Source organism: Trachypithecus francoisi, unplaced genomic scaffold, assembly GCF_009764315.1.
Source record: "Trachypithecus francoisi isolate TF-2019V2 unplaced genomic scaffold, Tfra_2.0 Lachesis_group2, whole genome shotgun sequence".
Taxonomy (NCBI): Eukaryota; Metazoa; Chordata; class Mammalia; order Primates; family Cercopithecidae; genus Trachypithecus; species Trachypithecus francoisi.
The window spans coordinates 97366816-97380569 of record NW_022681465.1 but is presented as its reverse complement, the minus strand read 5'-3'; the positions used below and the strand labels follow the sequence as shown (position 1 = coordinate 97380569).

General features: G+C 38.7%; 1 protein-coding gene across 4 annotated transcripts in view; it reads left to right on the top strand.

Moving 5' to 3' along the window:
• Positions 1-13754, top strand: part of CENPK (centromere protein K) — a 49483-nt gene that overhangs the window by 23850 nt on the left and 11879 nt on the right. For all 4 annotated transcript variants that reach the window (XM_033179706.1, XM_033179708.1, XM_033179709.1 and 1 more), the window contains one exon: positions 3012-3058. In XM_033179706.1, the coding sequence (XP_033035597.1) occupies positions 3012-3058 (47 nt within the window). The remainder of the gene's footprint in view (positions 1-3011; positions 3059-13754) is intronic.

Below are 13754 nucleotides of genomic sequence, written 5' to 3'. Positions count from 1 at the left end.
TTATTGTTTCACAGTTTCTGCCGGTAGGAGTCTGGACATAGCTTAACTGGATCCTCTGCTTAGGGATTTCACGGCTGCAATGATAGATTGTCCTCAAAGGCTTAAGGAGGGATCCATTTCCAAGCTTACTGAAATTGGCAGAATTTATTTCCTTGTGACTAGGATTTATCGTAACTTTAGTCTATGTTTTTGTTCTTTCTATTGTTTGTTCTTTCTTCCTGATCTTCTGACATTCCTTTTATTGTTTCTGTTTCAAGAACTTTCTTGAGCTGTTCTTTTAGAGTTGATCTGCTGGCAACAAATATTCTTAGTTTTTCTTTATCGGAGAATTTCTTGATTTCTCCTTCATTCCTGAAGGATATTTTCACTGGATATGCAATTCAGGATTGTTTTCTTTAGGAACTTAAAAATGTTGTGCCACTTACCTCTGCCTCCCTTGGTACTGATGAGAAATGTGCTGTCATTCTGATGGACTTTGCTTTATAGAGAAGGCTTTGTGTGTGTGTGTGTGTGTGTGTGTGTGTGTGTGGTGTGTGTGTGTCTGCTTTGGGGACTTTTTCTTTGTATTCAGCTTTTAGAAGAATAATTATGTTTCTTGGCCTGGCTTTCTTTGGCTTTATCTTACTTAGGAGTCACTCAGATTCTTGAATATGTAGATTTATGTCTTTTGCAGAATTTGAGAACTTTTCAGCTCTCATTTGATGTATTTTTTTAGCAACTCCCACCACCTTCTTTCTCCTTTCCTGGAATTTCAGTAACATGAATGTTAGACCTTTTGTTACAGTTACCCAAGTCCCCAAGGTTTTGTTTAAAGAAAATTTTTTAGTTGTGGTAAAATATAAACGTTACAATTTTAACCTTTTTAAGTGTATAGTTCACAGTAGTGTTAAGTACATTCACATTTTTGTGTGGTGTATCTTCAGAAGTTTTTCATCTTGCAAATCTGAAATTCTAAACACATTAAACAGCAACTCTCCTTTTCCGTCTTCCCCCAGCCCTGGCAACCTCAATTCTACTTTCTATTAATTTGATTAGTTTAGATATCTTATATAATGGAATCATATAGTATTTGTGTTTTTGTGGGTGGCTTATTTTACTTAGTGTAATGTCCTCAAAGGTCTTCCATGTTGTAGCACGTTAGAATTTCCTTCCTTTTTAAAGTCTGAATAGTATTCCATTGTATGTATATACCACAGTTTGTTTATCCATTCATCTGTCAGCGGAAACTTGGGTTGCTTTCGTCATTTCATTACTGTGAATGTGAGTGCTGCTATGAACATGGATGTGCAGTGATCTCTTGAGGCCCTGCTTTCAATTATTTTGGATGTCTACCAGAAATAAAATTAGTAGATCATATGATAGTTCTATTTTAAGTTTTTTGAGGAACCACCATACTATTTTCCATAATGGTTGCACCATATTACAATCTCACCAACAGTGCACATGGTTTCAGTTTCTCAACATCCTTGTCAACACTTGTTACTTTCTGTTTTTTTAATAATAACTGTCTGCCATGGCCTAAATATGTCCGTGAAATTCATGTTAAAACTTAATCACCAGTATGATAGTGTTAAAAGGTGGGGTCTTTAGGATGTGATTAGTGAGCTTCTTATGGAGGTTGAAGGGGGTGTCTAGTCTTTTTTTCCCCCTTTTGCCTTCCACTATGAGAGGACACAGCAAGTAGACACCATCTTGGAAGCAGAGAACAAGCCCTTCCCAGACACTGTAAATATTCTAATACAAACCTATCTATGAAGCACATGTAGAAAGTTCTTTCCTGTTAGAAGGCTTTCTAGAAAAGCAGATACCTTTGAAAGTTTTCAGTAGCCTGTCATTTGAGAAGTTTCAAATAGCACTTCGTTAGGAAAGGAAAATTTCTAGTGTAAGGATTGAACACATTAAAATTTGCTATACAAAATTACACACTTGTTTCTACTCATCAGGCTGACAAAAATTTTAGAAGAGTTTGTAATGTTTCTTGCTGTTTTTTCTTCGTAGCTCATGGGAATGTCTTTAGAAAGGAAGCTGACATTCTCGATTCAGATTCAAAATACGTATGTCATTCTCTGAAATTTCATTTCTGAGAATCTGTTCTATAGAAATGAGAGCATCAGTACATAAAAACATATATAAAAGCCTGCTTATTGCATCCTTGTTTGTTATGGCTAGAGACTAGACACAAAGTTAGTCTAAAATCAAAGTGTTCAATCAATAGGGAAGTCACTCAGTATATTATGGTATATTCATTTTGGAATATCATGCAGCCATTAAAAGTTATGAATTAGACCTATATAAGTCTAGGTTTTCCTGGGGGCTTTATTGAGTGAAAGTAAGATGAATATAATATGTATGATATGATCCCATTCTTATAAAACCAATGATGATAAAAATAACCCTTTTAAGTGTATGTATATGTATGTTACATATGTGTACATAGGATACATGACTGCAGGGAAGGTATTTGAGGAACACACTATAGATTATTAGCTTTGCTTTTGAGGGTTTGAAGAACAAAAGAAGAAAAAGGCACTAAATGGTACATAAATAGGATCAAATTTATCTAAAATTGTATGTAGTTGGCTATATGTGCAAAGATGTTAAACATAAATAAAATGAAAACTACACACATTTCATAAAAAGTTGTGTATTATCAAGGCAGGTGGATCACTGAGGGTCAGGTGTTCAAGACTGGCTTGGCCAACATGGTGAAACCTCATCTCTACTAAAAATACAAAAATGAGCCAGGCATGTTGGTGGATGCCTATAATCCCGGCCACTCAGGAGGCTGAGGCACGAGAATTGCTTGAACCAGGGAAGTGGAGGTTGCAGTGAGCCAAATCGCGCCATTGCACTGCAGCCTGGGTGACAAGAGGGAAACTCTGTCTTGGGGGGAAAAGAGTTGTATATTAAATAAATGGAGATGGAAAGAATTATCTTAGAAAACTGCAAAATTAAATTCTTGATTTTTGAGAGTTAACTATGTGTGACTTTGTTTTGTTTTGTTTTTGTAGTAATTCCCTTGACTGAAGATGTTCTCATAACATTAGGAAAAGAAGAGGTAAGCCACTCAATGAATTTGTAGTGACCCCAAGTAATTTCTAACTAGATCTATTTTAGATAAGTTCATAACATAAGAAATAGGATGAAACTACTCTAAAACCATATTAAAATTTCCCCTTTTTTTGTGTTTTATTGAACATAATATTTGAATTTTGTTTTGTTATGTTATGTTATGTTACATTATGTTATTTTTGAGATGGAGTCTTGCTCTGTTGCCCAGGCTGGAATGCATTGGCACAATCCCGGCTCACTATAACCTGTACCTCCCAGGGTGAAGCGATTCTCCCACCTCTGTCTCCCGAGTAGCTAGGATTACAGGCACGTGCCACCATGCCTGGCTAATTTTTGTATTTTTAGTAGAGACAGGGTTTCACCATGTTGGCCAAGCTGATCTTGAACTCCTGACTTTGTGATCCGCCCGCCTTGGCCTCCCAAATGCTGGGATTACAGGTCTGAGCCACCACACCTGGCCTAAGGATTTGAATTTTGAACTTGATTTTTGCATCAGAACTATGACTGAAGTTAATGGTTATGTGTAAACGTTAATCTCATATCTAGTTTTTAGTTGATTAAACTTCATAATAAAAGCAAAATATTAAACATGGCTTAATGACCCCATACATGCATTTCTTCTTCTGCTGTGGACTAAATATTTGTGTCTCCCCAAATCCATACGTTGGAATCTGTTCCCCAGTGTGATGATATTAGGAGATGAGACCTTTGGGAGGTGATTAGGTCCTGGGTGTAGGACCTTCGTAAATGAAATTAATGCCCTTATAAATGTCTGAAGAGAGCAGTGTCCTCCCCTTCCATCATGTGAGGACACAACTAGAAGGTACTGTCTGAAGACATGGGCCCTCAGTAGACATTGAATCTTGGACTTCCTAGCTGACAGAATTGTGAGAAATAAATTTCTAGTTTTTATAAGCTGCCCAGTCTGTGGTATTTTGTTATAGGAGACTGAATGGACTATGACAGAAAGTTGGTACTGAGAAGTGGAGGTGATACTATAACAAATACCAAAAAATATGGAAACATCTTTGGAACTGGGTAATCAGTAGTAGCTGGAAGAATTTTGAAATGCGTGCAAAGGCCTACATTGCTGTGAGCTGACCTTTAAAAGTGATTCTGGTAGGAACTGAGGTTATAAGAGAGCTGTAGAAAAAGCCTCAGTTTTCTTAGCGAATACTTGAATAGTCCTGAAAAGGATGTTGGTAGAAATGTGCACAGTAATGGCCATTTTGATAGGTCTCACCTGGAAAGAAAGAACATGTTTCCAAGGATAGAGAGGAAAAAAATCAAAGTATTTTTCCTAGTCTCCCTCACCACTCAATATAACATAGCACTTCTGGTTACCAAAATGAGTGGGGAATTCTCCTCACCAGCAACCAATTCTTTGGCAGATTCTGCAGAAGATGATTCTCTCCTAAACACCAGTTGGGTGTCCTCTTAATTCACTTCAGTTCTGACACAGTCTACTTGGAGGTAGCATCAGATCCCACCGGTTGGGCGCTCAGTCCCACATGCTTAACCCTAGTTTCAGATACCAGTTGCCAGTAATAGATTGTTGCCTGTATTCTGACTGACTGTAAATTAGGGGTTTCCATGATCCCCTCCTCCTCAGGTTTGATTAATTTGCCAGAGCAGCTCACAGAACTCAGAGATAAACTTACTTTCATTTACTCATGTGTCATAAGAGGTATTACAGAGGATACATGGCTGGGCATGGTGGCTCACACCTGTAATCCCAGCACTTTGGGAATCTGAAGAGGATGGGTCACTTGAGCCTAGGTGTTCAAGACCAGCCTGGGCAATACGGCAAAAGCCTGTCCCTACAAAAAAAAAAAAAAAACAGAAATCTTTTGTGTGTGGTAGTGTGTGCCTGTAGTCCCAGATACTTGGGAGGCTGAGGTGGGAGGATTGCTTGAGCCTGGGAGGTTGAGGCTGCAGTGAGCCATGGTTGCATCACTGCCTTCCAGCCTGGGCAACAGAGTGAAACCCTGTCTCAAAAAAAGAAAAAAGAAAAAAAGATACAGATGAACAGCCAGATGGAAAAGATGTGTAGGGCAAGTCATGGTGGAAGGGACATGGAGCTTCCATGCCGTCTCTGGACATGGTACTCTCCAGAAACTTGCCTGTGTTCAGCTATCTAGAAGCTCCCCATACCCAGTTCTTTTGGGGTTTTATGGAAGTTTCATTATGTAGGTATGATTGATTAAATCATTTGCCGTTGATGACCAGCTTAACTCTCAGTTCTTCTCCCCTCCCCAGAGTTTTGAGGGGCGGTGCTGGAAGTCCTAACTCTCTAGTCAGGTTTTGGTCTTTTTTTAATGACCCACCCTCATCCTGATGTTACTGAAGGGCTCCCAGCCATCACTCAACTCATGCATATAAAAAGATACCACAAAAGGGGTAAAGACCAAATATATGTTTTACAGTATCACAATGTTATTGCATAGTGGAGTAAATATCATTCTTATTATAAAGAGGCAAAGAGCTTGGCTGAATTACATTCCTGCCCTAGTGTTTTGTGAAAGATAGAACTTACAGAAATGAAGTTGAATCTTTGAGGAAATAGTTAAGAAAAGTGTTGAAGGTATGGCTTGACTTCTCTTAACTGTGTATGGTAAAATGTGGGAAGAGAAAAAATGACTTAAATTGATAATAAAAAATGAAGCTGAATTTAAATGTTTGAAAAATTGTCAGCCTATCCATATTGTAAAGAATGAGAAAGGCTGTTTGGGAAAGAACCTAAAAGGTGTGGCCAAATGACCGTCTCATAAGGAGATTAGTCAGCCATCTCAACTGAAGCCAGGAGCTGTTGTTCAAAACAATGGAAGAATGCAATGTAAGGGCTACTGGAGTCTGTGGGACCTTGAGCTGTACTGCCTAGCATGAACTCATGCTGTGGGCTCTGCTCCCTATACTTAAACTGTGTTCATCAGTTGCCCCAGGTGCAGCTTCAGTGTGTCTAGATGTGGCAGAGGCTGCAGTGGTCACCCTTCTGGAGGGTCATATCTCCTCCAGGGTGCAGAATGCAGAAGCCAGGGGTAATGGCTGGTTCCACCTGGGTTTTAAAGGAAGGAGCCTCCTGGCAGAGCCTTCAGCTTATGACCTCAGCCCAGGAGAGCCATGGTGCCCAGGCACAGCGATACTGTGAGTGAAGCACAGACAGAGCTGCTGGAGGGCCATTTTGCCAAGCTGTGGGAACAAGGATGCTCAGAGCTGTGGGGCCCCAAATCCCTGCTCAGCAAAGCTGCAGGGGCAGAACCACCTTCACCCTAGTGGGCCTGGAAAACAGCATCAAACCAAAGATTATTCTTGGGCCTTAAGATTTAAAGTTGTTTATCCTGTTGTGTTGGGAATTAATTGGGACATATTACCCCTTCTTTCCTATTTTGGAATAGAAATGTCTATCCTATGTCCCTCCCACCATTGTATTTTTGAAGCACAAAACCTGTTTGATTTCACAAGTTCACAACTGGAGTTCAATTTGCTTCAAAATCTATTGTACTGTGAATTTTACTCATTTAATTTAAATCATATTTATATGAGATGTTAGACTTCAAACCTTTGAGTTGATGGTAGAATAAGTTAAGACTTTTGTGGCCATTGGGATGAAATGAATGTACTTTTGCATGTGAGGAAGACATGAATTTCTGAGTTTTAAATATGAATGTCCAGACAAGGATCATAGAAGTTTCTCAAACCTTAAATGTCAATAATGTCATGTTTTTAAAGTATCAGTTCATAAGGTTAAAATATAGAAGAGAAGATAGAAGCAAACAAAAATTTTTACAAGTTGTAGAGCATGGAAAGAGGTAAGTATGTGCCTAGAGACAGAAATCATGATGAAAAGAGTTTGTCTGTCCCTACAGAATTGAAGAAAGTCTTGGGATTTAAAGGAACCTGTTACTGCAAAACTCAGAGTTCAAGTGTGGAGCTAAAATCAAGGCTATTTCTTTAAAATCAGAATATAGATGGTTAAATGTTCTTAGCTTACTGTTGCTAATTTCTTACCCATATATCTGAAAACTGGAAGTATATGATATGGAGACAGTAAACTAGTGAGGCTCTTGATTCAGGGATACCAGGTTGGGTGGTTAGTAGGGGTGGTGTGCAGGTCAAAAGTCAGAAAGATCAAGTTAACATTTTTATTTTGCATGGTGTACTGTTAGTTCCCTCTATTGCTCTCTCTGTCTGCAGAGGTCCCTAATGTTTTATGAAATATAAAACTTACGAGGAATGAAGTTGAATCTTTTGCTGAGGAAATACTTAAATGAAATGTTGAAGGTATGGCTTGGCTTCTCTTGCACTGTATAGTAAAAGTGAGAAGAGAAAAATGACAAAGAAATTGCTAATCAAAAAAGAACATAGCCTTAGATGGGAGATAAAGTATTTTCAAAAGAAAATATTTCTAAGTAATAATATATGGAGTCCCCAGTGAAAAAGCAGGGTGGGCACACATCATAAAACCTTATTCGTAAACAGCACTCTTAGTAAGTTTTTGAGTTTTAAGTATGAATGTCCAGACAAGGATCATAGACATCTGTGAAATGTCTCCAAGTTGAAAGACAAGTTCAAAACAACTGAACAAAGATGAGCCTCAAGGAGAGACAATTCAGGGAACCAACGAGAATTTAAAGAAATAATACCATCCACAGGATAAGAAAAAATTTTGATTCCACAAAATAACAATGCCAGTTTTTAAAAAAGGACCACTTTACACCATCTAGGATGGCTATAATCAAAGAACAGACAATAACATGGATTGGTGAAGAAGTACAAAAATTGGAATAGCAATACATTGCTAGTGGCAGTATAAAATGGTATACTATTTTAGAAAGCAGTGTGGAAATTTCTCAAAAGGTAAAAGAGTTAGTATATGACGCAGCAGTTTCATTCCTAGATATATACTGAGGAGGGATGAAAACGTGTGTATCCACACAAAAAGTTACACATGAATGTTCATAGCATCATTTTTCTTACAGGCAAAAAGGGAAAACAACCTCAAATATCCATCAATTGATGAATGAATAAAATGCAGTATATCCTAACAGTGGCACATTATTGAACAATAAAAAGAAACGAAGTACAGGTACATGCTAAAATATGGATGTACCTTGAAAACATGCTAAGTGAAACAAGCCAGTTTCAAAGAACTGCTGTCTTAGTCTGTTTCCTTCTGCTATTGCAGAGCATCACAGACTGGGTAATTTATTTTTAAAAAGTTTATTCACCAGTTGGGCGTGGTGGCTCACACCTGTAATCCCAGCACTTTGGGAGGCCAAGGCGGGTGGATCATGAGGTCAGGAGATCGAGACTATCCTGGCAAGCATGATGAAACCCTGTCTCTACTAAAAATACAAAAAAATTAGCCGGGCGTGGTAGTGGACGCCTGTAGTCCCAGCTACCTGGGAGGCTGAGGCAGGAGAATGGAATGAACCCAGAAGGTGGAGCTTGCAGTGAGCTGAGATCGCGCCACTGGACTCCAGCCTGGGCAACAGAGCGAGACTCCATCTCAAAAGAAAAAAACAAAAAGTTTATTCACCTATAGCTGAAAAAGTTTATTAAAAAGTTTGTTCATACATAGTTGCAGGGAGAATTGAGCACATCTGTGCAACTCTACTGGGAAAGAACTCCTGTAAGCTTATCCCGTGTGCCTTTTTCTTTGTCTATATTAATGTTTCCTCTCACTTTAACTCCAACAAAACAAAGTTCCACTTTTTTTAACTGCAGAACTTTAAAAAGGTTGAGAATCTGAGAGCATGGTGCTGTTTCTAGTGAGGGAGGGCCATCTTACTGTATTATAGCACAGCAAGAGGATAGAAGGTGGAAATGAATACAAGAGACAGGAAAAGGGGGGTTGAACTGCCATGATAACTAACCTCCTCTGGCAATTATGGCATTAGTCAGTTCATGAGGGTGGAGCCCCCAATTGCTTCCTAAAGACCCTACCTCTTAACACCGCCACAATGGCAACCAAGTTTCTATAGTCATGGAAATGTAAAGAATGGGTCAGGAATGGGAAAAAAGGACAATTGGAATAATAGAAGAAATAAAGCTAAACTGAAATTATGAAATTTTACTATTAGAAGTTGGAGAATATTTAAAAATGGAAGGCAAGAAATAATTAAATAATACATGGACATTTTCTCAGAATAAAAGATAATTATTCTCCTAACCCCCACCCCTATATACATATATTTTTTTCTTTAAAACAGGTTATTACTCTATTGCCCCGGTTGGAGTGTAGTAAGATAATAGCTGTCTCATCTCAAACTCCTGGGGTCAAATGATCTTCCTGCCTTAGCTTCCCAAGCAGCTAGGAGTACAGGTGTGTGCCACCATGCCTGGCTAATTTTTTTATTTTTTATGTTTGTTTTTTCATAGAGATGGGGTCTCACTATGTTGTTCAGGCTGGTGTCAAATTCCTGGTCTCAAGCAGTCCTCCCACCTTGACCTCCCAAAGTGCTGAGATTACAGGCGTGAGCCACTATGCTCGGCTTAGATAATGATTCTTTACATTGAAAAAGATCCACCAAATTTCCAACACAATTTAGAATGACCCATGGTAGATGACCCAGCAAAAATTTTCCCTTTCAAGCAACTCTTAGCAACCCCAAACTAGCAACTGTAGCTTAGAGTGGCCAAAATCCAAACTTGATGCAGTGCCAGCATCTGTCCCAAAAACTTTCATTTTAGCTATTTTTCATTGCAGTTAAAAATAAGAAGGGGATTGTATATTTAGCTTGCTTCTCATTTTACATTTTGTTGTATATTCAGTGAGCCAGCTCTACAGGAACTGGTTCTATCATTGTATATTTTACTGGTAACTTCTACCTACAGTAACTTATTGCAATGCAGCTGTTGTTTTATACCATCGGTGACTCAGTAACCATCTGGCATCAGAGTTTACCCACCCTGTAATCCTTCCTTTTCTCAAACAGTGCTTTCCTCATGTTTCAGCTAGCAGGAGTTATTATAGCAAATCTCATTTGTAATGCTAGTTGGGTCATAGTTTTCTCTAAGACTATCCTCAGGTGCAATGATTTGTGGGATAGACTCACTGGACTCGGAAGAACTGCTGTTCTCTTGGTTGCAGCTTATTAAAGTGAGAGAGAACATTACAATGAACAAAGGAAAAGGCACATGGGATAAGCTTACAGGAATTCTTTCCCAGTAGAGTTGCATGGATGCACTTAATTCTTCCCGCAACTATGTGTGACATCTCATGTGGTGAGTTGGCAACCAGGGAATCTCACTTGAGCCTTGTTGTCTAGGGTTTTTATTGGGGGTCAGTCAGGTATGCATGCAGTGCTTGTGTGACTGACCTTAACTATGTATACTCCATCCACCTAGAGTAAAAATGCATTCAACACAAATCACATAGTTAGCATAAACTCTCTAATCAAACTGGTGCCATGTGACCCAAGGCTCTAGACATAGAAAAATGCTCATTAAGCAAAATATTCCAAGGGCTCAGAGCTTATTTTCAGGGAACTGACCAAGGGCAGTTCTGAAGACAAGCTTTAGTAATGTCAAGGTTTTTGCAGTCTAGACCTGCTGAGTTAACTCTTTACTGCACAATTGTCTTTTCACCTCCCTCCCTCCCTCCCTCTCTTCCTGTCTTCCTCTCTTCCTTCCGTCCTTCACAGGGTTTTGCTCTGTCACTCAGGCTGCATTGCAGTGGCATCATCTCAGCTCATTGTAGCCTTAACCTCAGGCTCAAGGGATTCTCCTACCTCAGCCTCCTGAGTACCTGGGACTATGGGTGTGCACCACCACATCTGGCTAAGTTTTGTATTTTTTTGTAGAGATGGGATTTGCCATGTTTTCCAGGCTTGTGTGCACTCCTGGGCTCAAGTAATCTGCCTGCTTCAGCCTCCCAAAGCGCTGGAACTACAGGCATGAGCCACAGTGCCCGACTCCTTTTCACTTTCTCTGTGGTGTTTTGGAGAACTTAAGTTCCTAATTTGATTAACTCCGAACTCAAGTTTTCTATTAAGGTCTGAGCTCAAAATCTGAGAACTGTTTGCCCAATTCAGGGTCACAAAGATTTTCTCCTTTGTTTTTTGTTAAAAGTTTTTTAGTTTTAGGTTTCAGTATTTAGGTTCATGATCCATTTTGAGTTAATGTTTATGTATATATAGTATGAGTTAGTGCTATAGGGTCTTTTTTTTTTCATTTGGATACTGACTGTTCCAGCGGTATTTGTTGAAGAAACTGTCTTTTCTTTTTTGAATTTCCTTTACGCTTTTGTTGAAAATTAGTGACCATATGTGTGTATCTATTTCTGAACTCTGTTTTTCCCTATTCTGTGCTTTGGATATTTCTGTTTTTTTTGTTCTGTGTTTCTGTCTTTAAGCCAATACCACATTATCTTTTTTACTGAAGCTTCAAAATAACTCTTGAAATTAAGTATTATGAATTCTCTAACTTTGTTGATCTTTTCAAAATTGTTTCATACTTCCATGTAACTTTTAGAATTGGTTTGTCATTTTGCCCCATAAAAAGCTGGAACTTTGATTGAAATTTCCCTGAATCTATAGGTTAATTTGTGGAAGATTGCTATCTTTAACATATTTAGTCTGAATGCAGATCCATTAGCACTGTATCATCTTTGTATTTATTTAGGTCCCCATTTATTTAGTATTTAAAAGTTTTGTCTCACTGGTGTTTTGCAGTTTTCAGCATACAGGTCTAGCACATCTTTTGTCAAATTCATCCTTTTAGTATTTCATAATTTTGACTATTAAAATGGTATTCTTTTAAATTTCAATTTTTGTTGTTGTTGAGACAGAGTCTCACTTTGTCTCCCAGGCTGGAGTGCAGTGGCGCAATCTCGGCTCACTGCAAGCTCCACCTCCCAGGTTCACGCCATTCTCCTGCCTCAGCCTCCCGAGCAGCTGGGACTACAGGCGCCCGCCACCATGCCCAGCTAATTTTCTTTTGTATTTTTAGTAGAGACGGGGTTTCACCACGTTGGCCAGGGTGGTCTCGATCTCCTGACCTTGTGATCTGCCCGCCTCGGCCTACCAAAGTGCTGGGATTATAGACGTGAGCCCACCGTGCCTGGCCTTCAATTTCAATTTTTATTTATTACTAACAAATACAAATATAATTAATATTTATATATTGATTTTGCATCCTTGAGAAACTTTTATTCTATATATTTATTATCTGAGCTCAAACACAATTTTACATATTTTTTCCCTTCTGTATGATTTTTATATCTTTTTGGGGGGTTATTTTGCTGTCCTAGAACTTGTACTTCAGTAAAATATTGAATAGAAACAGTAAGAATGGACATTTTTTCCTTATTCCTGAGGTTATCAGAAAACATTTGCCCTTTCACCATTAAGTGTGATGTTAGCAGTAGGTTTTTCATAGATACTTTTAATCAGATTGCAGAAATTTTCTTCTGTTACAATTTATGAAGTCTTATTTTATCCTCCCACCCTCCCTCCCTCCCTCCTGTCCTTCTGTCCTTCCATCCTTCCATCCTTCCTTCTGTCATTCCCACTCTGTTGCCCAGGCTGGAGTGCAGTGGCACGATCTCAGTTCACTACAATCTCTGCCTCCTGGGTTCAAGCAATTCTCCTGCCTCAGCCTCCTGAGTAGCTTGGATTACAGGCACCTGTCACCGCTTTGGGCTAATTTATGTGTTTTTAGTAGAGACGGGGTTCCACCATGTTGACCAGGCTGGTCTTGAACTCCTAACCTCAGGTCCTCGGGCTCCCAAAGTGCTGGGATTACAGACATGAGCCACCGCCCCTGGCCTAAGTCTTTTATTTTAAAATCACAAATTAATATTGAATTTGGTTACTTACTCTTCTTGAATTTATTGAGGTTATTAAATGTTTTTCTCCTTTTTTAAATCTGTTGATATGGTGAATTACATTGATTGATTTTTAAAATTGATTTTTTTTTTTTTTTTTTTGGAGATGGAGTTTCGCTCTTGTTGTCCAGGCTGGAGTGCAATGGCATGATCTTGGCTCGCTGCAATCTCCACCTCCCGGTTCAACCAATTCTCCTGCCTCAGCCTCCCAAGTAGCTGGGATTACAGGCATGCTCCACCACACCTGGCTAATTTTATATTTTTAGTAGAGATGGGGTTTCTCTATGTTGGTCAGGCTGGTCTCAAACTCCCAAATTCAGGTGATTCGCCTGCCTCAGCCTCCAAAAGTTCTGGGATTACAGGCATGACCCACCGCCCCAGCCTTAAAATTGATTTTATCTGCTTGCTTAACTGCATATTCCTGTGATAAACCCCACTTTGCCATAGTATATTAATCTTTCTTACTTATTGCTGAATGTAATTTGCTGAAATTTTATGAGATTTTTGCTTCTGTGTTCATGAGGTATATTGGTCTGTGGTTTTCTTTTTTGTGATATCTTTGTTAGACTTTAATACCAGCCTCATGGAACAAATTAGGAAGTATTCTCTTCTCTTCTAAAGAGTTTGTATAGAATAGAAATTTTTTATTCCTGACATGTTTGTTTGAATTCACAGATAAAACCATCTGGGCCTAAAATTTTCTCATAAACTGAATAAAAATTTAGAGATGAATAAAAATTTTCATCTGTGAAAATTTTTAATTACAAATTCTGTTTCTCTGGAGCCAGATTTCTTATTTGTCTAAATGAGCTTTGGTAGCTTATGTCTCTCAAATTATTTATCTGATTTGTCA